The 25,795-nt window shown below is 43.7% G+C and overlaps 1 protein-coding gene across 4 annotated transcripts; it reads right to left on the bottom strand.

The window, feature by feature from the left end:
• CCNB3 (cyclin B3) lies at positions 1–24,898 on the bottom strand. Of its 4 annotated transcripts, none has more exons than XM_069062386.1 (12): positions 24,649–24,898; positions 16,961–17,120; positions 16,555–16,638; positions 14,287–14,405; positions 12,715–12,871; positions 11,683–11,781; positions 9,018–9,110; positions 7,551–7,688; positions 6,556–6,711; positions 5,483–5,632; positions 5,002–5,132; positions 1–2,096 (listed from the first exon to the last, which is right to left on the bottom strand). In XM_069062386.1, the coding sequence occupies exons 2-12, from the start codon at positions 17,081–17,083 to the stop codon at positions 2,021–2,023; spliced, it is 1,326 nt and encodes a 441-aa protein (XP_068918487.1). In that variant the 5' UTR covers positions 17,084–17,120; positions 24,649–24,898; the 3' UTR covers positions 1–2,020. The 4 variants fall into 4 exon arrangements, with proteins under 4 accessions (XP_068918487.1, XP_068918490.1, XP_068918489.1 ...); XM_069062389.1 differs by having other exon boundaries at positions 5,025–5,132; XM_069062388.1 differs by having other exon boundaries at positions 11,683–11,778.
• Between the last annotated feature and the right edge of the window lie 897 nt (positions 24,899–25,795).

Below are 25,795 nucleotides of genomic sequence, written 5' to 3'. Positions count from 1 at the left end.
TGTTTTTCAAACTTCTTTATTAAATTTCAAATAAATTTTTATGCCAAAACACACACTGAAACATAAATAGTAACAATAAAAAGCCAGTACACAGAATCCAGGTGAAAGGGGGCTACTAAAAAAGGCCACAGTGCAGGCGTCTCTCTTTCTCGTTCCTGGGATAATAAAGGGCTTGGTAACGGGCAAGACAAAGAGGGTGATAGCTAGACTGGACCGCAGGAAAGTGGGTAAAAGCCAAAATGCTGCTGTGTACAAGTGCATATCTGTGGCAACGGCCCCAGCCCCCTTAGGATGTAGAAGTGAAGGAAGGGGGAGGAGGGCTGCAGTGACACTTTGAGGGATCACTACTTTGGGGGATCTTGGAGGAGCCACATCCCTCTCTATTACACCTTTCCAATGTGGCTTCTGAGGCCAAAGAACAGAGCAAGGCCTGGGAAGCAGGTGCTTCAATTGTACATAAATGATAGCCCCTAAGCTATCAGTCAAGAGGTTAACATCAGACCACTCAAATGAAACAGCACCAAACGAACTTCCCCTTGTTAGTCTTGGCTTTACTATTGTCATTTCCAAGCTTCTGGCCTCAAGCCCAGCCTAATTCTTTAGCCACTCATTGTGCATTAGCACCTCTAGCAGAGGGAGGCAAGGAAGAAGGAAAATCAAGCCATATTTGTTTCCTACCGTGTTTCCCCGATAATAAGACCTATCCCGAAAATAAGCCCTCCCCTTACTGTGTAAGATTCCTCTAAAATAAGCCCTATTGAGATTGCTACTGTAGTGAAGGTGATCCCCTGCACTACACGCTACATTACGGTACCCTCTGTATGCACCATTCCCCCCCACCGTGAAACGCACGCCGCGCTCCAAGCTGCATCCAGTCAGAGCTGCAGCAGTGAGCGCATCATCCTGTTCTTTATTGAATTCATTATTGAATAAAGGTACATTTTTTTGTTCACATTTACCTGTTTATTAAAATTGCTGTCAATGTTCATTAAAATAAGCCCTCCCCTGAAAATAAGCCCTCTGGTGTTTTTCTGTCCAAAAAAATAATAAGACAGTGTCTTATTATCGGGGAAACACGGTATTAGCACAAAGGGTGGAAAAATGATGTGCCTAGCCCTGCCTACCACTAGGATTTTAAGGCAGTGGCACAATTTGAGCCCTCGTGAGTCTGTGGCACAGATACTTTTTCAGTCATTAAAGGTAAATATCATCAGAAGGCACAGATCAGTTCAAAGTGTTAGCTAACACCTGCCACAAATCAAGGGCTTCCACAAACACCTTCATGACATCACATACATATGAATAAATGGAATGGGCGGAACAAGTTGCCGGTTCAGAGGAAGGCTGGCACCCACCCCCCTCCCCAACCTGCCCATTACTCAGCTTCCTTAACTACCAACTACAGGAATTCCTTCTAGCTACAAACGGCAAAACTGCAGAAAAAGGGGAATAGCTCCTCATTCTATATATTCTAGAAGCAACTAAAGATTGTTGTGCAAATGCAGAAAAGCAGCAGGTAAAGCACAAAGTATCATAGGCACTGCTGGCTGCTCCAACTCTCAAGCCCATTGACCAGCCATGGGAAGCTCTCTCAGTTAAGGGCTAGAAGGCACCTTTGAACTCAGTACCCGAGTAGCAAGGCCTTCCCCCCTCTTTGAGCTAGAATAGGGCAGGCTGTGGGGACAAGTACTAGCAGGAGAGGAATGGCTTATGCCAAGAAGCCCTTGGCATCTTCCCCAGGGAGGGCAGGAGCTTGTTGTTTTCTACCCTCTTAACACCTCATCTGCCCCTGGAGAATAAGAGGGGAGGGAAGGCACTTAACAAAATTTTATTTAGTTTTTAATCAAAACTTTGGAACTATTTCCTCTTAAAAAGTTTAGTTTTTTCTTAAAATGACATGAGTTCAGACAGACAGAAAGGGACAAACATTCTGAGAAGGAGACACAGACAGGACAAAATATTTACAGTCTATGTACAAGGCTAGCCTCAGGCTTCCCCACATGGCTCCCCGCTTTCTTCTTCAGACGGAGCTCTTCAGAACATCCTCCAGCTTCAGCATGTCCAAGGTAGGAGTTTTAGCAACTTCAAAGAATATTCTGGAAGAATTAGGGGAGGCAGGAATGACAGTTCAGAAATCACCAAAAATATTTCCAACTTGATTTTTCTAGCATTTTGTCAGACTTTAGTGTCCTTCTTCTTAACATTTGTTAAAAATTCACCCAAATCAAATATGAAAGGCTTTGGCACATTTAAATAGTTTGTATACCTAGTTCTCACTTTGCAACAAATATGATTAAAGCAAGAATGCCCCTTTCTCACTATCACATGACATAGTTCTAAAAATGCCACAACCCAAGAGAAATACAAGGTAGTATCATTGACAAAAAGAAAACAAAAGCATCCCTATCTGCGAGTGGCAAAATGGTTTATACTAAGAAAACTCAAAAGAAGCAGGAAAGAAACTATAAATAATCAATAAAGTAGCCAAGGACAAACAACACAACAGAGTGATCATTTCTATTGAGCCACCAACCAAAAAGACAGGCAGGAACGAAGTCCAGAAATGTAAATTACAAAATTCTTTATCAAAATAAAGGAGTTGAAGATGGCGGCATAGAAGCAGGAATCTGTGTGCTCCACCCATAACCACCTCAAATACCTATAAAAAAATGACTCTAAACAAACCTTAGGGCTACAGAACCCACAAGGTGACAGAGAGAAACAAATCTCCAGCAGCAGGCAGACAGAAAGGGTCCATTGGAGTGCGCTGGGAGCAGAGCCCTAGTCATTTGGTTGACTAAGGTGATAAACTGAAGCTGGATTTGTGAATATCTTGATAATTCTTCACTATTCGGCTCACTGGCTGCTGTCTAGGATTTAGTAGTAATATATCTTGTCTTAGAAGATTAAACTCTATGAGGAAGGGTAGTGGAAAGGAAGGCTACATGACAAACAATCCAAAGTACGTTAAAGTTACATGTGTTTTTACTTTGATATGAAGATGGAGTCATTTGGGCATCGACTATCTTGTCCTTTCAAGTAAAATTTTAATTTCTTAAAAAAAAATAAAGGAGTTAAGAAATCAGACTGTTCATAATTGGGTCAAGTCCAAAACATGAAACTAACTTAAAGATTTAGTCCTACATTAATTCAACATCCAGGGAGCTTCGTGTTCAAAACTTGATACAAACAACTTGAAGAAATAGAAGGTCTCAAATCTCAACAGAAATAATAGGCTAAAAAGGGAATGAAGGTGATACCAGATCTCAAACTAATAATACAAACTGCCTTTTGTGGTTAAAGAAAACAAAAGAGGGGGCAAAGAAAAGTCAATCAAAGATGAGATAAGACCCAGAGACAATCAAACACCACAGCCCAGCCCAGAGGTCAATCAATGACAAACCACAAACTAGGTAGGGAAGAACATCTTATTTGACCAGAACTGCTGGAAAACCAGAAAAGTTTCCTAGAAAATAGAATTAATTTAGAGCACTATATAGAACCAAAAGCTCCTGAAGGGGTACTTAACCTACATACAAAAGGTCACATCATTTAAAAATTCAAGAACAAAAGAGAGATATCTTTTTTTCCTCATCTATAAAATGGGGATAGGGCTATTGTGAGAAACAAATTAAATAAACACTTAAGCACAGTTCCTGGCACATAGTAGGTAGGCACTTAATGTTTATCAATTGATAACATAAGTAAAAGAGTGCTTCACTAACCTTAGAGTGCCATATATGTTAGCTGCTATCTTCTACTATTACTACGACTACTGCTGCTGCTGCTGCTGCTACTATATTCAAGCATTGGGGATAGAGACACAAAATCCAGGGTAGCCAGAATAAGAAAAGAAACTTTATTGCAGGTAAAATCTTGGTATCAAAAAGCTCTGATAAAAGTATAATATCAAGACACACACACACACACACACAGATGTGTAAGGACCAAAAGTCATTCTCCACAAGCACTCAAAGGATAAGAACAATTATTTCTCAAAAGAAAATATCAACTACCCTATGAAAGAATACTCTGAACCACTAATCATCAGAGAAATGCAGATTAAAAACAGGTTTCACCTTATGCCCAATGAACTGGCAAATATAATGAAAGACAGCAAAAACAGTCACAGTAAGCATGCAGCTGGTAAAGCTGTGACTTGCTCCGTCAGAGCCAGAAGAGTCACTCCAGTGGTCAGAGGGTTTTTGACTCAGACAACTCCCTTTATACCCTGAACAAACACTAGATCAAAAGGAAGGCCTCAGCTAAACTTGCTTATATCTATATCTACATAGCAAAAACTCTAAAAACAGTGAGTTGCCCCCTGATCGCAGGATGGCAAAAGTTCTGTGAATATGATGGAACATTATTGTGCCAGAAGAAACAACAAATGAGGATTTCAAAGAACCATGGGTTAAACTATATGAAAGATAGTCAAACCAAAACGAACATACACACAACCAAAATGTAGTAAATGGAGATACTGACATGCTGCTAGACAGATTGATTACAATGACTTGTCTTGATTCCCCACCCGACCCCCGAAAAAAACCAAAACATATCCCTCCTTCTCCATGAAGAGGTAAGTAAGGGTACAGAAAATTTCATTTAAAATTAACAGTTATTTTGCTTAGAGGATTCAATGATCATTTATTAACATTGGGAAATTATCTTTAAAGAATAAAGGGGTCCCAATGAGCACATGAAGGCCTTGCCTTCCCTTCTGAGAAGGCTTAAAGAGAGGAAGCCTTTTAGTGTATTCCTTTTAAGGAGACAGTTATGTCCATGTGACAGACTTTGAAGGTAGTAACTAGGATTATAGCTACCCTGAGCTCCTTTCATTGTCTACTCCACTGGTTAAAATCAGAAAAGAAGGTTCAAAAGAATACCATCTGAAGCCAGCAGCCATGAGTATTCCTCATATGAGCCAGAATAGTTACAACTTTTGGTCTCCAAAGCCTTACATCAGCCCTGCTCCCAGCAGAGAGCCCAGCCTCTTACTCGTGAGAGTACTTGGTACGCACGGCCTTGAGTTTGTCGTGGCGCTGGTAAGTCAGCAGGAAGTTGAGTCTCTTGACCAAGGAGAAGAGATCTGTGCTCCGGTATCCACTGTAACATTCTAATGTGGGAGTCTAGAGTAAGCAAGAAGAGTAGTCTTTGTGAGCCCAAGGGGTGGATGTGATCTTTCCTAAGCCATGCCAGGGATGCTGAATTTGAGGGGTACTGGCTACCCTACATTCACACCTCCTTACTCTGTGCCCCAAAGGCCTCTCCTGTAGTGAAGGGCATGTGTGCCAATTACCACATAGACCACTTTAAATCTCTTCTGAGTCTTCTCCCCACTCTGTTAGCTCCTACCTTGTGGTGGACTTTTTGACTGCAGATATTGAGAATTTAACCCCACCCCTGCCCCAGTCCATTTTGCTGTCTTCTGCCTGACCCAGAAACACAGCCCACCCTGTGCTCCCATCCAAATGCTTACCCACTTTCCCACATTCTTCATCTTGAGAGCCAAGAAAAAACAACTAGCAGCCAGTTTTGAGGCCCTCTCCTGGACATAGTCATACTCCTGCAGAGTCAACTCACAGATGAACCTGGCCAAGGTCAAGGTCTCCATGTTGACGTGGGCACACTAGAGGTGGGGCCAATAAGAAAGAGTGTCACACTTTAGGAAATAGAGCATGTCCAAAAGAAAATAATGAAGAGAAGACTCAAAACCATGCCACAGGAAGTTATAGGAAGACTGATTAAAGAAGGTAAGGCCTGGGGTGCTAGGGCGGGGCAGACCATGTCTGTAGTCTTTAAGTACTGAAGAGTTGTCATGTGAAAGGGGCTCAAGGGATCCAACTAGGAGGAGGAGATAAAAATTGCCAAGAGGAAGACCTTCACTCAATAAAGGAGCTACTTCCTGACCATTCAAGATATCCCAAAGTGGACTGCGCCTCCTCAGAGCAGGGAACATTCCCCTTCACTTTCCAGGGATATTGTAGAGCGTTTTGTGTTCACTCTAGAGAGCCTCCAAGATCCTTTACATCGCTGAGATTCTGGCCCCATGAGTCAATTCCAACAAGAAGCTTTCTTTGTCCCAAGGGCCACCTAAAGGTACCTTTGCAGTCCAGGACACACAATGGCCCTAAAGACTCCTACTACTCATACCCGCTTTCTGAATAATAATAGTTAGTGTTTATATATCACTTCTAAAGCTTGCAAAATACTTTACAAATATTTCATTTTATCCTCACAAGAACCCTGGGAAACAGGTGTTACCTCCATTTAACAGATGAGGAAACTGAGGCAGAGAGAGATTTGACTTGTCCAGGGCCACATAGCTACTAAGTCTTCCTGACTCCAGGTACAGCACTCTATCCACTGCTGGAACCAGTCGTTAGTCATCTAGCTAACTTCCCCCTCCCCCCATGACACTCTCCTGAAATGTTGTTCTGGATTAGGAAATGAAGAAACTGCCTGTCATCTTAGAATCTCCCTTGATCCCATGCTAGAAGAGCAACCTAGGGTAGACAGAGGCCTATGTGACTTATATCGACTTCCTCTCACCTTGGCAAATCTGCGCAGGAAACGATAGGCAATAGGAATATTAATATCAAAGTTGAGGGTATGGAGGATATTGATTTCCATGGATAGAAGCTCCTCTCGCTGATAAGCATCATCACAAATATACAGGAAATCATCTATGCAGGGTGGGCAACGTTCCTAAAAGCAAAGGCAAAAGAATCACATGGGAATAAGATAGTGCCTATCCCCTTAGGTTAGGGTGCTCAAAAGAATGAGGAGAGGGGTAGGATAGAAGAAATCCCTAATTCTGGGCACAGGCCTTCACAGTCAAGTCTGAAAACCCCTGGTTGACCTGAAAGACTCATTAGAAACAAACACCTTTTGAGGGCCTTAGAATAAGGTATTGTTTCTTATTCCAAAGTCCTAGAATTTCTTATGCCTAGCTGAAGAAAAGGTCAGAGAAGAGCAAGACAAGAAACTCAGTCACTACCTAAAAAAGGTAGTTAAGAAGGTTAGTTCACAGAAAGAAAAAGGAAACTCTGGTTATCAAGATGGGGCCCAAGGGAAAAGAAAAGATATCCCTGGTAGGGAATGTAATACACCATTCCTTTGAAATCACTTTCATTTCATCTATACTACTTCAAATCACTGTTAACAAGAGGCAAATAGAGAGTCTCTAGCAATCAGATATAAGCCCATTTTCCCTGAAGTCCTATGTGGGAACAGATATGAGATGGCAGCAAGCTTGTGTTGGAATCATTCTACTTGTATGTACATGCCTATGGCATACAGCCCCCACCCCCTGCACCCCTCCCCAGAAAGTGGTTTTGAAGGATGTTGGAGATCGCCAGGAAATGGAGAAAATCCCAACCCTTACTACATTCAGTTAGAGCAGCTTAACAGTAGGCTCTCTTACTGGGCAGGGCAGATACAGAGTTTGATGAGGTTCAAGAAGGCATTCAGGTCTCTATTTCTGGGTAAGAAATAGTTCACATGATGCTTCTTTTCAAGGTTCTATGATCACACCCAGGACTCACCTCAAATTTGGATGCGATCAGGATGGCAGTCGACCCAATCAGTTGTAACTTGTCCCTCAAGCACACCACTTGCATCAAGTAGTGATCGACCAACTTCACTGCTAAGTACAGGGTCTCATGGGTCAGCTCAAAGTTCTCCTGAAAAAGGAAACAGCATATCCCATACCTAAGCCCAACAGGGCTTCCTCTGTCATCCAGGCTGTTTCTAGCTGCTGCCAGGGGGTAGATACACACTCAAAGTATGTAACTGACAAGACCCACACACCTATAGTTCTCAAACAAGAAAGAGTTAAAACAAAAAGCCTGGGAAAATGAACAGAAAAAGGCAGCCCTTGCCCTAGGAGGCTCCTCCCAGGGACCCAGCCCAAGCTAAGAGCTGCCATTAAAGGCCTTTACCTGGGAAGCAGCCAGCCAAGTGCCATCATTACTTACCCTGATGCTACAAAAGGGAAAAGGTGGTGAAAAGAACAAGATACAGATTCTCTCCCTGTGACAAAAGCCCGTCCATAGTGCAATAGCACCTTAGCCTTCTGGGAGAAAAGACAATTCCAAGAAGCCCGAACACTCCATGTTGTCGTTTCCCCTAACCTGTCAGCATCTGTGGCAGGACGGGAACAGCATGACCATAGTGTCCAGCCATGACCTGACAGCTCACAGTATATCCCTTCTACGGAGGCTCTACCCTTCAAGGCTTAGCTTCAGTGTTACCTCTTCAATTAAGCTTATTCAAGCACCTCAGGCCACAATTCCACACACACACTCCCATTCTATAACAATTGTTGCCTTGTTATTTAATTTTCCTGTTTCTATCTTATCTCTAATTAGATTTTAAGTCCCTTGAGGTTAGAACTGTCCTCTACACCAAGGAAGAATTGCTGTGGCTAAAATATTCATTACCATGCACCGAACCTAGTAATAAGCCTCTCTGACTTTTTTCTAGGCTAGTTCTTGGGAAACAGTCTTGTCAATGGGCCCAGCGTGGGAGGGTCTGCCATAGACTTAAGCACTCAGGATCATCTCCTGGACCACAATAAGATGATGGCATGAAAGGACCAAGGGAGTCTCAGTTCTCTCATTTTCTTTATGACCTTGGGCGAGTTAGCCTTTAAGCCTTAATTTCATGATCCATAGTTGGAAATAACTACCATGCTCTCTACTTCAAAACTGTCTAAGATCAAATGAGAAAACATAAAGTTCCATTGAAATAAGGGATTATTCTTTAAATCTATCAACCTCCCTGTTACCTTCCCCACCCAAAGCTCAGTCAAGTTGAATTTCAGGCACCTGGGGAAGACCCCAGGCCACACTCTTCCCTCCTGCTGGGAGTCATTACAGAGAGCCCCAGGCAGACATTTTTGTGAAGAATGGAGCCTGGAAAGGAAGGTTTTCTGGGGTATAGAACAGGGAGAAGCCAGTCTGTTCCTCCTAAGATGGGCAGAGGAACAAGTCTCCCTGTCAGAGACTCACCTGCACCTCCACCATCCAGTCCACCAGGATGGCTCTCATGTCCTTGCTGATATCATGCTGCTTCGCCATGTAGTCTGAGATGGGGAACATCTCCTGGTCGTTAAGAGGAACAAAGCAGTCAAACCACACAGCTCCTGCCTTCCTTGCCCTCTTCCTGCCTGGGTCCAGGTGCTACCTGAAAGGGCCCTTAGATCTTAATGGGAAAGGGCCACTTTCATTTTTAGAACATGTTATGTGCAGAATCCAAATAAGAGGAGAGCATGGGACGATGCTTTGTGAAAGACTAATTTCCAAGGAAAGCTATCTCCACTAAGGGAGCAATGAAATCAAAGAAAGCCAAGGCCCCAGGCCCCTGCACAACTATGCCAGTGTGAGCTGGGCTGAAGTGAAAGACTGAGAATGGAAACTTCCACACGCCAGCCTTTTTGGCTCCGGCTTTCCTCAGTTAAGTTATTTCTGCAAAGAGAAGACTGGCAGATTACTCTCCCCTTGGCCAAAATTGCAGCTGGAAGCATAGCCAAGATCCCTGTGTTCCGGTGCGGGAGACAGAAGAAAATAGGGAGCTGATAATAAATGAAAGTTGACTTATTGTGCTAGAATGGGGATACACAGAAAGGGAAAAACACGGACCCTGCTGTCAACACGTAAACAACATCATGAGGCAGGGTAATGGAGATGGCCTCAGAGGGAAGGCGCTAAGAATAGGAAGGATGACGAAAGCCTTCTAGGTAGGACTTCACTTGAGACTTGAAGGAAGCCAGGAGACGGGAGAAGAAAGAAGAAAATTCTAGGCGTGCGGGACAGGCAGAGAAAATGCTCCAAGCTGGGAGCTGGCATGGTTTATGTGAGGACCATCCAGGAGAAGGCTAGTAAGGCAGGGAGAGGCCAGGTGGAAAACAGAAGTGAAATGACTTGCCAAGGCTCATGAAGCTAGTAAGTAGGCTGAATTTGAACTCAGGTCTTCCTGACTGCAGGCCTGGCACTCTATTCACTGTATCACCTAGATGCCGGATATGATAAAAGAATCCATGAGAGTTGATGAAACTCCCAAATGAAATGGCACAGAGGGAGAAGAGGTGTAGGATAGAGTCCTGGGGAATGCCCAGTTCGTGGATCCAGCCAAGGAACTTTCTTCATATGGGAGCAGATCAAACACAGAAGCAGACATGACAATTCAGTTGTCTTCTCACTAAGCCAGACAGTAAACAGATTTGCAAAAATGGAAAAAAATGTTACCTTTCTCACTAATTTTTTTTTGGAGATATAGTTTTTTCCCCATAAGATGTTATTTTAACATGCAATGAATGGATTTGTTAGTGTTATTTTAAATGAATTAAGAAATTATTTTAAAATCTTAAAAAAAAGACTGAAAAGGAGTTGTAAGAAAGAGAACCAGGAGAGATGAAATGAACCCAGCAAGAAGAGAGTATTCCTAAGGAATTGGTGAGTGACAGTGTCAAAGGCTGTAGAGAGGTCAAGAGGAGAACTGAGAAGAGGGCACTAGACTCAAAATTAAGAAAATCCCAGCAAGTGTGGAGAGTACACTTTCACTTGGATGATCAGACTGGACGCCAGACTGCAGAGAGTTAAGAGGATAGAGGGAAGAACTAAGGGCACCAATTGTAGATCGCCTTCTGGAGGAACTCAGTCACAAAAGGGAGTAAGATACGTGATGACAGCTAGTGGGAATGCAGGGATCAAGGGTGGAGAAGACAAGTGTATGCTTGGGATGTAGTGAGCAGATAGAAAAAGATTGGAGATTAGTGAGAGTGGGGATGAAAGATGGGGAAATCTGTTGGAGAAGATGGGATAGCATGTGATCATTTGTGTGTGCAGAGGGAATCTGCATGGCAAGGAGAAGGGCCGCCTCCTTATATGAGACAGGGATGAAGGAGGAGAGAGTGGGGGCAGATGTCTTAGTAATGGAAGATGAGGAAGACAAGAGGGAGCTCTCAGCAAATAGCCTGAAATTTTTCAGGAAGACATGAGGCAAGATTCTCAGTCAAGAAGGTAGAAGGAAGAGAGCCACAGGAGGTTTGTGTGGCAAATGGGACAGAGTCAATTAGAGAAGCAGAAAAGGACGATGAGGGCCTAGCTGAGATTGTGAAAAAATTCCTAGTGGGCCCAGTCAACGTGGTTTCATGATGCCGTGCAGTTTTGTTCAGAAGCATGTACATAGCAAAGTGGGCAGTGGACTTGGCAGAGCAAGATCAAGTCAGCAGTGGGAGGGAGCTGAGGACTGTGGGGTCAAGACGGGAAAAGGATGAGGAGCGGAACACAGCCATCCCGAGTCCTTTCCCAGGGGTCACAGTGAAGACAGAGAACAAAGCCTGGCACAGGGAGAAGTAGGACAAGAACACCATTAATGAACAGGCAAAAATCAAAGGACACTATTTTATCCACTGCAGACAAAGAAGAGATTTCCTCCAACAGCCCCAGAAGTGAGCTCTACAACTTGATCCTTAAGCTATTTAGCTAGTTTCTCTTCCTGGTCTTGCCTCCTTGGTTCTAAAGACAATGATTTTATGGATTCTCAAAGGTTTTCAATGTCTTCAGTTCACAAGCTTGAGAGGAGACAGGGAACAGTAGTTAAAAAAAGAAAGAGCTAACACATTCCCCACTCTATAGCCTCAGCAGGCTCCTCAGCCACCTGGGTATCACAAACCTCTCTCTTTCTCATGTACTTGAAGATTTCCTTGGCATACTCTGTATTGGCATATAGGTCTTCTTCCGCTTTTTCAATATTCTCCATCCCAGGCATCTGCTGGAGTCACCAGAAAGCTCCATCAGGAAGAGACAACTTTCAGGGGAGACTTAGAAATGTACCAAGTATGATTCTTTCTCCCTGCCCCATCCTTCTGCTAAGGTACTCCAAAGTGTAACTCCTGAACTCCTCTGAAGTGTAGAACAGCTCACAATGCCTAGTAACTACTGCTCTACATACTTAACAGGTGTCTGAACTGCTGAAAGATTTCCCTCTGTGGGCATATCTATTGTACCACAAGAGATGGGCATCTCTTCTGGGGAAAACCTACCAGGACAGGATGCTCTGATGCTGCTATATCAGCCTGCCCATGGAACCCATCTGTCTCCCTTCTGTCCCCGGGGGTTGCTTGCTAGAGTTTAGTCTATACCTTTTGGAGGAGTCAAATGTACTTTCTAACTGGCCTCTTCCCTTTCCCAACTCAAATCTCCTCCCACCTTCTAAGTCTTCTGTGAGGCTGGTCTACACACATGATGACTGCCCGAACCCTCCAATTCCTGGCTCAGGGTATACGGCGTCTGCCAATACTCGGGGGTGACACAGGTAATTGATCACTAATCTGTTGTTCTTGTCGTTGTTTAGATCTTCCCTCTCAAACCTCAATTATTTATCATCACTCAGAGGCTGCTTATTGAACATACTTATCAACAACCAAGGACATAAGCCTAATTTGGGAGCAAATATGTTCCAGAAGACAAGGAACATGATCTGTTGAGCTCAGATCTTCAGCAGACCCTCCCAAAAGAAATCATTACTTGGCCCACCTGACTGTGGAAAGGTTCAGAAGTAATCTTAAGCAATATCATCTTCTGACTAGGAATGAAGGAAAGTCTCCCAGAGCTCCATGCTTGCTTTTCTGAGACATTTCATGGACACTCCAAAGGTTATTTCAGCTATCCAAGGGATAAGAAAAAAAGGGGGAAAGAAGAGTACCTCGCTTGGTCCTGCTTGTCCTGCAGCGGAGGCCCTTTCAACACTGGGTCTCTCCTGCACTGGCATAGGCTCCTCCTCCTGGACAGGCATCGGCCCTTCCTTGACAGTGGGCTCAGAGCTGACAGAGTCCTCCTCTGAAAGGGATTTGGGCCCAGACCTGTGGGAGAAACCAGAGCTAAGCCAAACTGTTCTAGGAGCCTTGGCCACTGTCTTATTGGGAAAGAGCATGAAAGGCAATTTCAGATGTTGTTTCTTAGGGAACCTGACTGGGAACAGGGTCTTTGCCTCAAAACACAGATCTTCTCTAAGCCACCCCCCCCCCCCGCCATAGCGACCATGCTAAATAAATAGGCCAGGCAACAGAATGGGCAGATTTTAACAGACGCCTTTAACCTCTTTGTAATTTTTATTTCTCCCCATATTTTATGATTACCCATGGTAAAGAAGGAGACATGGAGAGTTCAAGGAGTAAGTGGGGAGAAGGGCCTGATAGGAAGCAGAAAAGGCCTTGGACCAGGTAAGGATTCTTGTTCTACAGGATAAAGAAGGGACTGATGGTATCTAGACCCAAAGTAATTGATGCCAATCCTTCTCTGGTTATGATCTTCAAAGCCAGAATTCAGAGCTAGTGACAAACGGAGCCCAAGTTTAGAAATCTCAACATGAAAAGTCATTGAAAAGGAAGGAAGATACTAAAAGATTCTAGGAACCTTGTTTCCCATGTTAGTAAAGAACCTTGCACATTCAGGCTGTGATATGCAGAGAAAGCCCTGCCAGACCAGACAGAAAAACAACCTCTAATGGCCTTGCATATAGTAGAGACTTAAACAGTTTGTTGAGCTGAAATGCCAGGCAGAACCCTTAATCTAGAGGCTAATGCCAGATTAAATTCTGAGACAGCCAACCCATGTGGAGAGCTGAACAGCTAATTTGGTCCACACTGCCCAGCACACAACATAGACTAGAGCAGATTGAGATCAGACTGTGGTGCAGGAAGCCAAGAATATAATTATGAGTATAAGATATAAAGCAATATGGTCCCTTCAGGGGAAATGTTAATGGCCAGGGCAGAAGAATAAAGCAGCAGAGATCAAGTTAAATAAAAGTTCGAGAGGTGAAATTAGGGAGAAGAATCACTAATCTGATTGGGTAAAGTGCTGGCCATCTGGACAGTTCTAAGTCCCTTTGTACATCAGGGCTTTTAGACAAAGGTAGAGACCAAGAAATCATCCAAGCACAGAACAATTAGGGCCAGCGAAAGAAGGGTTACTTTCTAATAGCAAAAATCCAACTTCTCTCAGAAGGTGGGGGTGGGTCCACTCTCACAAGCCAGCCATGACAATGGTGAGGGAATTCCTAAGAGGTAAGCACAAAGCCCTTTTCCCAATTTCCTAAGCAAGACTTCTCCACAACCCACCCAACACAATCCACTCGGGCACAGCTACAACTTCACCTGATACAGCCCCTAAGGGTAACAGGACAAATACTGTTGTGGCTTACTAACCTAATTCTCTGCTGAAGAAAGGATGTCATCCCCTAAACTTCTGCTTATACAAGGCTTTTCTTACTTACTTTTTCAAGTTGATCTCATTGTTTTTGGAGAGATCATGAGCCACTGTGCTCCTAAGTACCTTCTTAGCAGTACCCTTGACCACCTCCTTCTTGGACTGTGTAGGCTGATTTTGGTGAGCCTGGAAAAGAAAATGAACAGAACTATTCAATTCTAACAGGAAAACCATTCCTCTCAGGAAAGTTTTAAGTTTAATAAAAAGGTACAAGTAACACTAGTTAGAAAATATATCTTTTATCATGTCTAACAAATAATTGTCAAGGTGCCTGGTTAGTTACCAGGTTTGGGGTAGCATTCTAGATCATTGATTTTTCTATTTAACCAAATGGCCAAGAGGTAGGAGGGAATGAAATCTCTAGTTACACCACAAAAGAAAAAGGACAGATAACCAAGTTCTACCACCATAGCCTACTTCTGAGTTATTATTAACTAAGCCACTAAGTGCACCTAGATATAGTGTTCTAGCTCAAGGTGTCACCTCACCCCATTGTCCAGGCACAAGGTGGAGAATCTCAGCAGGTCTCATTAGGCTAAGTGGAAATCACTAATGTTTCAATTAAATCTTCTTATTATACTATAGCAAGAGCAGGAATTGGCCAAATTGCTAAGGCTAAAGTTAGAAAAAAAACAGAGGATACTAGGCTGCAAAGGTCTCATATGTAACAGCAGTCAAGGGGTCAAAGAAACACATTCATTATCCTCCAAGGTGTAATGGGAATGCAAATTTGGAAGATCTTCCCTGCCCCTAGGCTAAAGTGCACCTGAAGCCTGGGGTGGGAGGCTTGTTTTTCAGTAGATACTTCTTGATTGGCCAGTGGGTCCAGAAGGTTGTTACATTCTCTGAGCCAGGAGAAGGCTATATGGGCCCTGATGTGAGGCTTTGTTTTGGGGGCTCACTTTGAGAAGTGTTCTGTGATTTGATCTGTATTCTGGGAAGCCGTTGTCCAGGCCCTCCCCCCCCCCAGATGTGGAAACCCAGATGTTGACTGGGTATGGATGTAATGGTTGGACAGTTTGGAAATCTGTCTACTAGATCTGTTTCTGTCTTGACAATTCTGTCTTTGTACTTTGAAGTTCGGGGTGCTGACCTTTTCCCCTGAGCAAGGCAAACGATATATGTCTGACTGATTAAAGTAAGCTTGTTAACCCATTTTGAGTTGCTTTCCTTTATCAAAGCAGATCCAAGAACCTGTATGGGCAGCCACCCTGAGGACGCTTGGGGTGCTTGCTGCTACACAAGGCCAAACTGTTACCTACCTGCACATCACCAAGGCAGAATCCAAAGTTCTGGCCTGATAACTGTCCCTCCCTACCCTTCTCCATTATACAAGCATCAAAAGGCCATCCACAGACATGCCACTGTTTATGTCCCAGAACTGCAAGGCCTGCCTCTGAGAGCTAGTTTTAGAAGAGGGGACCTTACATAATATGGCTCAGCTGAAGCCCTTAGACTCCCCTCCCTTATGTGCCTGTTCAGAAATCACAAAGAGACCAGAGATTTCTAGGCCTGTCCCAGAAGGAGAACCCCTGTAATTGCTATGGAGGATACAAACTTCTACCTGCTAAAGTACCCTGAGCATTCCTTAGGGCAGGGCTTCTTCACCTTGTCTGTGGCAAAGACCCTTTTGGCAATGGTCTGGTAAAGCCTATGGACCCTTCTCAGAATTAAAATAGGATTATCAGAATATTTCCTTAAAAAAATAAAACCATGGACCCCAGGTTAAGAGCCCTTGCCTTGGGGAGTTGTCACATGTTACAGTATCATCTTAAGTGCAGGCAACTGAACTAAATCCTGGGTCCTTGTCATCACCAGGATGTTGTTCCCTTGACTGCTGAACCCAGAGATTTGTAGCAACTGGCCCAAGCTGGATACGCTGACCGGACATGAAGATTCCCAAACAAGGACACCAACTCCAAATGCAGCATGGCACCTGTTCTTAGCAGTAGGTACCTGATATTAGGGAGAAGAATACCTACCTGCTAATCCGACCCTGCACAACAGAGAAGGCCTTCCTCCAATGCTCCCCAAAAAAGAACTCCAAATTTATATCTGAGCAAAGGTCACTCAGAGCCCTGGGCCTCCTTTGACTCCATAAGCATATAAAGACCCCACTAACATTGAGTTCAAACAGGAGAGGGGCCAACAGTCAAGGGCAAAGCTATCCGAGCCACATAGTGAAGGTACTAAGTTCCAGCTGCTTCGAGGCACCAGCTCAGCCATCACCTGGGCAGAAGACACTGACGAGCCAAGACCCAAACAGGATACTCACATTGGTGAGATCTCCAAAAGCTGACCGCTTTTTGGGTGCTCCCTGTGGCGAAGACGGGGATCTCTTTGCCTGGCTATTTTCTTCCTGTTAGAAAAGAAGATACAGGTAACAATATCTGGGGCCAGCCAGCATGGAGAACCACATTCACCTTAGGATCTCAGGAGACACATTGGAAACACGATAGAAAATCGAGGCGCACGCGTGCACACACATGCGCGCACACACACACACACACACACACACACACACACCCAAAGTGGACACAGAATGTTCTAAGCATGAATAAAACCTACTTGTTTTTTTTTTTAAATAAAGCACAAACAGACTGGGGGCGGGGGAGTGGCATACATCATTAGTAACAGACTCAGGGTAGGGAAAGAAAGAAGACAGCTCACTCCTGACTAACCTTGTCTGCTTCTTGGCCGTCCACCGCTCTACCTGCTTCACCTCTGGCACTCTCCACGGCTTGCACTTTGCTGGATCGGAGGCCCTTGTCATGGGCAGCCCTGGAGCCTCGAGGCACTGGCATGTCCCACAGATTCAGCAGTTGCTCCCCCACAGTCCTGCTGCAATCAAAAAGGCCCAGCTCCCTTTAGCAGAAGCTTCAGAGGCCCTTGGGCACAGGCATCAGTGGGCCCAGTGAGCCCAGCTCTCCCAAGAATGGGTTATCATCCCTGGACACTAGGAATCCATATCTGGGAGACATGGGGAGCTATGGCCTTCAGGACTGAGCCCAGGAGCAATTTCCAGGGTAGATTTTCATCACTCCTAGAAACAGGATCCATGATTTAATGGTTTTGAAGGGAGTGCATAAGAACTCACATTAGCAACACACACTGAAAGGATCTAGGGCCAGCCTTGCCTTTCTCAGACCAAGTCAGCTTCCTCTAAACAGCAGTGTCCAGTGGGCTAACCCAACATTTAAAACTTTTTATTCCCAAAAGCAAAGGAGACAAATTGTTGAAGAGACACCAAGGCACTGTTACCTTGGCTTTGTCCAGCCATGTTAGACCTTTGCAGTACCTGGCATATCTGGAACCTAGCTTACTTTGCTTCAGAATTTCTCCCACCTTTGTCACCTTCCCTGGTCTCTCTTGAAAGCCATTAATGACTTATCAGGTTATTTCAAGCCCCGAAGTTAACTATACCAAGTTAGACTGGAAGAGTCCTTCCCTTAAGCTGAGAAGAGTAAAAGGAGCTTCTCCTGCTCACTAAAGCTCATCTATATGACAAAGACGACACTTAATAACTGAGATGCTGCTGCCAGATCTCCAGATTATCTTTCCAGAGAAGATAAAGGGAAATTTTATTCAAGTCACCAAGCAGCCAGCAAAGTGTTTATCTTCTGGGGGTGGGAGAAGGACAGATCCAACTTCCCCATTCCCCAGGCTTTGAACCTCAGTTTAGAAAACACAGCAAGGAACTGTTAGGCTGCATTTGCATAACATTTCAGGGAGAATGCAAGGACTTTTATATAAGGTACAAATGGTCAAAGTCTGTATAGAGTAAACCCAGGGCGCCCCTCCCTGCTCCCTGCTGACGTGCTGCTGCTGACATTTGACGTCCTCATGGTGAAATGCCCATGGCTTCATACACTAAGCCCCTGTATGTAACAAGTTTGGAAATTACTGAATTCTTCCTGAACTCGCACGTGCTTAACCAGGAGCCCCTCTCTTGTGAGAAACAGACCTGGCCATACTTCCTGATAAGATGCCAGAATGATCCTGGGCATCTGGGTCTCATAATAAATCAGGGCAAGGACTATACAACTGTCCAGACCAAGGCCTGGCTACAACGGATGTGCTTATCTACCACTGTCAGACCAACTTTATTTCCCACACCTATTTTTGGCGGTTTTTGACTTTAAATATTCCCCCTTTCCCAATGGTTCCTTGGGAGACTGTTGCTGGCCAGCTCAGAGTAACTGACTAGGGCTTTGGGGCCATTTCACTGGCAAAAGGACAACAAAACTACCAGGACGGAAGGAGCTAATGGGGGCTCGTCCAGGTTCTGGGTCAGAAAACAGCAGAAGTGACACCCTGGTGGGTAAAGCCAGGTGCCCGCCTCTGCTCTCCCCTCAGGGAGAGTGGAACGACACCCAGGCCAAGCCCCAGCCCCAGCGAGCCAGCAGCAGGCCTTGGAGGCATGGGCATGGCTGGCTTCAGGAGCTCTCCACCCACAAAGGAGATTGCAGAGAACTCTGTTGTGTAATTCCTGGTCACAGTCCCAGGGGGATGAGGCAGCACTAAGTGAACCAGGGGATTGGAGACCCTGGTCACAGTTCAAGGATGGAAAATAATGCTTGTGGTCACTCAAAGACCAAAGCACAGGCCAGGAGGGCAGTGACCACACCTCTCCTTACATCATACTACCTTGGAAGAACTGAAATCTTATAGACCACCTGCCACCTTCCAGACTAACTCTGAAAACTTGGGACAGTGTCCTCTCCACAAAAAGTCAAGAAACAGAGTGGAAGATGAGCAAACTACGAAAAAAGAACCTGAACACAGAAAGTTGCTGTGGTGACATGAAAGATTAAGACAGAAATGCATTAGACACCTAAGTCAAAACAACTACATGCAAACCTCAAAGAGAAATGTGAACTGGTCACAGGCCCAAAAGAATGCCTGGAGGAGCTCCAAAAGGATTTTAAAAATCTAATTAGAGCACTAGAGGAAAAACTAGGGAACAAAAGAATGATGCAAGAAAATCACAAAAGAGAGTCAACAGCTTAGTAAAAGACACAAAAATTCACTGAAGAAAAGAATTTCTTAAAAAATAGAATTGGTCAAGTAGAAAGAGAGGTACAAAAGCTCACCAAAGAAAATAATTCCTTAAAAGTTAAAATTCAGCAAGTGAAAGCGAATGATTCCATGAGACATCATGAAACAAAACAAAAGTAAAAGCATGAAAAAATACAAGAAAATGTGAACTATTTCACTGGATAAACAACAGACCTGGAAAATGGATCCAGGAGAGAATTTTAAGAATTATTAGACTACCTGAAAGCCATGATCAAATAGACATCATATTTCAAGAAATTATCAAGGGAAACTGCTATAAAACTAGAGGGTAAAATAGAAATTCAATGAATCCACCAATCACCTTCTGAAAGAGATACCCAAACAGAAAACTCCCAGAAATATCATAGTCAAATCCAAGAGCTTCCAGGTCAAGGAGAAAATACTGCAAAGCAGCCAGAAAGAAACAAATCAAATTCATGGAGCCCAAGTCAAGATCACACAAGATTTAGCAGCTTCCACCTTAAAGGATCAGAGGGCTTGGAATATGATATTCCAGAAGATGAAGAAGCTAGGATCACAATGGAAAATATCCTACTCAACAAAACTGAGGATAAGCCTACCAGGGAACAAATGAACATTTAACAAAATAGAGGGCTCAAAGTTGACTTTCATTTACAAGACTCAAGAGAAGCATAAGAATGCAAACATGAAAGAGAAATCATAAGGGATTCAAAAAGAAACTGTTTGCATTCCTATATGGGAAGATGATAGTTGCTCACTATTAGGAGGAATATACTTAAGGAGAGGGTATGAGTGTGAGTTAACTATGATAATTGGATGATTTCAAAAAACTTAAGGAGAAGAGAAATGCACTGGAGCAAGGGTAAGTTATCTCACAAAAAGATTCTCAAAAGGAAGAGCTTTTGCAATGGAAGGGAAGATGGGAGGCAACACTTGAACCTTAATCCCATCGGAACTGACTCAGTTGGGTATAGAAATCTCTCTTGCTCTAGAGGAAAAGTAGGAGAGGAGGTGGTAACAGAACGGAGGGCAGATTGAAGGAGGTTGTGAAAAGAAACAAAACCCTTTTGAAGAGAGAGAAGGATAAAGAAAGGGAAAAAATCGGATAGAGGGAAATACAGTTAGTAACCATAACTGTGAATGTTATTAAAAACCAGAAGATGAGAATATGTTGTTTACAAGAAACACACACAGAGAGTAAAAGAAAGAAGCTGGAGCAGAATCCACTATGCCTCGGCTGATATAAAAAACAAATTTTTTTAAAGCAGGGATAGCAATCATGATCTCAGACAAGGCAAAAGCAAAACTAGATCTAATTAAAAGTCATAATCAGGGAAACTACATTTTGCTAAAAAGTACCATAGACAATGAAGACAATCAATACTATAGCATTCAGATCCTTAAAGGAACAGTTAAAGAGTAGCAGGAGGAAATAGATAGTACTATACTAGTGGGGGACCTCAACTTTCCCCTCTCAGAACTCAATAATTCTAACCAAAAAGTAACAAGAAAAAAGTTAAGGAGATGAATAGAATTTTGGAAAAATTATGATAGAGCTCTGGAGAAAACTGAAAGGGAATAGAAAGAAATATACCTTTTCTCAGTGGTACATGGCACTTACACAAAAACTGACCATGTATTAGGACATAAAGCCCTCACAACCAAATGTACAAAAGCATAAATATTAAATGCATCCTTTTCAGATCACAATGCAATACAAATTATATTCAATAAAGGACTGTGGAAAAATTAAAAATTATTGGAAATTAAATAATCGAATCCTAAAGAATGATCTCAAAGAACAAATCAAAGAAATAATAATTTCATTAAAGAGAACAAGACAACATACCCAAATTTATGAGACACAGTCAAAGCAGTACTTAGGGAAAAAGTTATATCTCACAATGCTTACATCAATAAAAAAGAAAAAGAATAGATCGATGAAAAAACTAGAAAAAGAACAAATAAAATCTCCAATTAAAATCAAAGGAGAGAATAACAAAAAATAAAAGACGATTAGAAAAAAACAAAAAAATAGATAAACCAATGATTGATTTGATATTTTTAAAAAAGAAAACCAAATTACCAGTATCAAAAATGAAAAGGGTGAAGTCACCACCAATGAAGATAAAGTAATTATTAGGACCCATTTTGCCAAATTATATGCCAATAAATCTGATAATTTAAGTAAAATGCATAAATGTGTACAAAACTATAAACTGTGTAGATAAACAGAAGAAATAAAATACTTAAATGACCCTATCTTAGAAAAAAATCGAATAAGCCATACATGAGCTCCCTAAGAAAAAATTCCCGGCCAGGGCCAGTTGGATTCACATGTGAATTCTACTAAACATCAAACATTTAAAAAAACAATTAATTCTAATACTATATAAACTATTTGGAAAAATAAAATAACAAAAATCTATTTTCTCTGGGGAGAAGGAAAAACAGAGCCCTGGCAAAAGAAAAAAAAAGCAATGCAATTTCAAACCCTTACCAGGGTAAAAAAAAAAAAAACCCACCATAAATCCAAGACAAAGGAGTGTAGGCAACTAGAAAACTCTGCTGGGATGGCATATCAAGCCCCAAAGGACATGGGCTAAAGCCTCATGGGCCACAAGGCTAGCCAATCTAGCTAGGGTCACTCCACTGCTCCCTTACTATACTAACTAGATCATTCCGGTGGCCTCCAGACTATGACTGCCCTGGTCAAGCTTGGGGCAATTACAGTAGCCACTCCAAGAATGGTCAAGGGTCAGAAGAAAAAGAGGCTAAAAGGCAGAACCCCTAACCTCCAACGACAGTCTGTAGAGCCGAAGTAGGAGCTGTCAACAAGCCAAAGACTCACATTCAAAGGAAGAGCCCATGATAAAACAGGCAACAACAAAACCAATGAAAATAACCAAAAACAACAACCAAAAATCAGCCATTTTGACTGGGTTTTGAAGTTCCCAAAAGTTTTATCGTGTATATCTCACAATTCCAACAGTAATCTTAGATGAGGAAAATGAGGTTCCAATAGGTAAAGCATGATGCTGAAATAAGGATCAAGGTTGAAGGGGTGAAAGGAAAGGCGGCCTAACTTTCCAAGCCAAGACTCCCCAAATCCAGTGTGTGCCCAGCCACTGAGGGGGTGAGTCAGTGAGGGATTTGCACAATGTACAAATGGGTGTGAAGAGAAAGAGAGGTGAAGAAAGCTAAGGAAAACTGAAAAAGAGGGGGAAGAATTGCAGAGGTTAAAAAAAAGGGACAGGGAGGTAAACTGAGGTAAAAGTAAAACTGGGTGAAAAGAGGAAGTGATAGAGGTGGAATGGGGTAAAATAAACAGAACTGAGGTAAATATAGAGTTATGAGAGGGAGGAGAACTGAGGAAAAATGGGATAAAGAGAGGCAGGACAGCTAAGGTAAAAATGGGGTAGATTAAGGCAATAGAGCTGAGGTAAACCTCGGGTGAATTAAGGCAGGAAAATTAAGGTAAAATTGAGTAAAGACAGGTAGCAGGTTTAAGAAAAAATGGGGCAAAGAGAGGTGGGGGAGCTTAGAAAAATGGGATGAAACAAAGGAGAGATGAGGCAAAAATAAGGTGAAGCAAAGAAAAAGAGATAAAAAGGGGAGATTGAAGGGCCAACTGAGGTAAAATGGGTTGAAGAGGAAACAATAGCTCAAAATGGTGTAAAAAAGGGGGGTTGAAGTCCAAAGAGGGTAAAGAGAAGAAGGAGCTGTAAGATAATAAAGAGGGTAAAGTGAGGAGAGGATCAGAGATAAAAACAGAGAAAAGACAAAACATGGAGCTGAAGTAAAAGTATGGACAAGTAAAACTTAAGGCAATAACGTAAATATGGAGCAAAGGGAGGTGAGGCACATATGGGGAAAGGGGGGGAAATTATGGAGAAAAGGGAAACAGGTAAAATTAGGGTGAAAAGAACGAGGACTGAGGTAATATTAGGTATAAAAGAAGGGAAAGTGAGGTAAAAATGATAGAAAAAAAGGAGAAAATGAGGTTAAAGTAGGGAGAAAAGAAGGAAAACTGAAGTAAAAGTGACAAAAAAAGAAAACTGTGGTAAAAGTGAAGAAAAAAGAAGGGAAGCAGAGGTAAAATTAGAATGAAAAGAAGGGAAGCTGGGATAAAAGTGGAGGAAATGAGAAGAGCTCAGGAAGAATGAAATAGGGGCGGCTAGGTGGCTCAGTGAATAGAGCACCAGCTCTGGAGTCAGGAGGACCTGAGTTCAAATTCGACCTCAGACACTTAACACAAAAACTAGCCGTGTGACCTTGGGCAAGTCACTTAGCCCCAATTGCCCTGCCTTCCCCCCTCCAAAAAGCAAAAATAAATAAATAAATGAATGAATGAATGAATGAATAATTGTACATAATATAAAATACTTGGGACCCTGCCTGCCTACACAAATCCAGTAAATATATGGAAAGAACTACAAATAAAGAGTCAGATCTAAACAAATGAAAAAATATTCAGGCTGAGCCAATATAATAAAAACTACAATTCTACCGAATCTATCTCTTCAGTGCCATAACAAGAAAATCACGAAAAACTTTTATGGCACTGGGCAAAATAACATCCCAATTCGTCTAGAAGAGCAAAAGGTCAAGGCTATGGACAGAAGCAATGAAAACAAGAGTAAAGGGAGGCAGTCTAGCTGGGCCAGGCCTCCAATTGCATTATAGAGTGGTCAATCACCCAAACAACCTGGTGAGTCTGAGAAACAGACTGGGAGATGAGCAGACTAGATTAGGCACAAAGTGATCACATAGTGATCCGGCAGAGAATGAACCCAAAGATCCAAGTTTGGAACAAAAAAAAGGGAAACTGAGGTAAAAGTGAGGAAAAGGCAAAGGGAGGTAAAACTGGGGAGAAAAAAGGGAAACTGAGGCAAGACTGAGGAAAAAAGGAAAAATTAGGTAAAAGTGAGGAAAGAAAAGGGAAACTGAAGTTAAACTCAGGGAAAAAGGGAAACAGCTAAAAGTGAGGGAAAAAGAAAGGAAATTTAATTAAAAATGAAGGGCAAAGGGAAACTGAGGGGAAAATGACGGAAAAGGGGAAAATGATGTAAAAATGAAGAAAGAAAAGGGAAAAGGGGGCGGGGTCTCGTGTCCCGCGGAGTCGGGGGATTTGTTTGGGGGATTTGGGGACGCGGAGCCTCTCAGCGGCTAGGGAGCCTAGAGGTGTGGAGCGATGTCTCGCCCCCAAGAGCCTCCAGGAGGTGCGCGCACCAGAAGGGGTCCCCAGGGTTTGGCTCAGGCCTCCTATGCGGCACGAGTCGGGGCACAGGTGGTGGGTCCCCTGGGCAGACAAGCACATCGGCCTTACCTTGTCGCCGAGTCACGCAGCGTACCGGTGGCCCGTCCGCCTTCCTGGCCCAAGCTTCTGGCTCTCCGGCGCCGCGGTATTCCGTGCTAGCAAGGGCAGCTGCTGCTCCGTAACCCCGCTAGGAACCGGCTAAGAACCCGCAGTGTGCATAGCACAGCTCGCGCTCGGGGAACCAATTTTGAAAACTGCCACCGAAGAACAGAGCCCGTCCGTGATTGGTCTTTACCGAGCCAATCCGTGCGCCCCCGCGGTTGTCCTGAGGCCTGGGCCCAGGCGGAGTCCCTGGGCTTTTTAAAATCGAGCTCAGCAGCCAATGGGACAGCAGCGCGAGCCGCAAGGGGCGTGCCCATGAGCGTGCCGTCGCTTTGCGTCACATGAAGGCGGTGTCGAGCGCGGGCGACGGGGCGGGACGTTCTATAAATAGCAGTCTGCGCTTCTGGCTCAGTTAGTTGAGCTGTTGCCACTGCTCCCGAGGATCTCGCGCCTCTCGCGTCCCTCCTCCCTCCTCCCTCCTCCCTCCTCCCGCCTCGTGCCTCCCGCCTCCCGCAGCGAGCTTTGTACAAGTAAGCGGGACTGCGGCTTTGTCCCTGCTGCCGCCGCTGAGCAGTGTCTGTGGGGGAGGTCGGGATGCCCCTTTGGCGCAGGACACTGAGCCCATGGGCTGGGTCTCTGCCGGTCCTGCCCGCGGGTTTCGTTCCAGCCTCGGGCATTTGCACCATTCCCAGCTGTTCTGTGAGGGGCTCTGCTACCTGAGCTCTGTGTCGCCCGTTCTGTCCAGTAGTGAAGGGAGTTCCCTGTGTGCCAGGCACTGTGCTAAGCCCTTTGCAAATGCCTTGTCTGGTCCTCACAACCCTAGGGGCGTTACGTGGTATGTTATCTTCATTTTTAAGATGAAAAAACTGAGGTAGGCAGAGGTGTAGCAGCGAGCACCCCGGCATCCTCAGGGTTTGCTGCCCATACAGGTTCTTGGATCTGCTGTGTTAAAGGAAAGCAACTCAAAATGGGTTAACAAGCTTACTTTAATCAGTCAGATATGTATCATTCACCTAGTTCAGGGGAAAAAGGTCAGCACCCCGAACTTCAAAGTATACAGACAGAATTATCAAGTCAGAGAAACAGATCAAGTAGACAGATTTCCAAACTGTCC

This window comes from Petaurus breviceps, unplaced genomic scaffold (genome assembly GCF_028583685.1).
Source record: "Petaurus breviceps papuanus isolate PSGF00001 unplaced genomic scaffold, PetGlider_PUasm1.0 90451, whole genome shotgun sequence".
NCBI lineage: Eukaryota > Metazoa > Chordata > Mammalia > Diprotodontia > Petauridae > Petaurus > Petaurus breviceps.
Note: the sequence above shows the minus strand (reverse complement) of the source record. Positions and strands in the feature narration are given on the sequence as shown.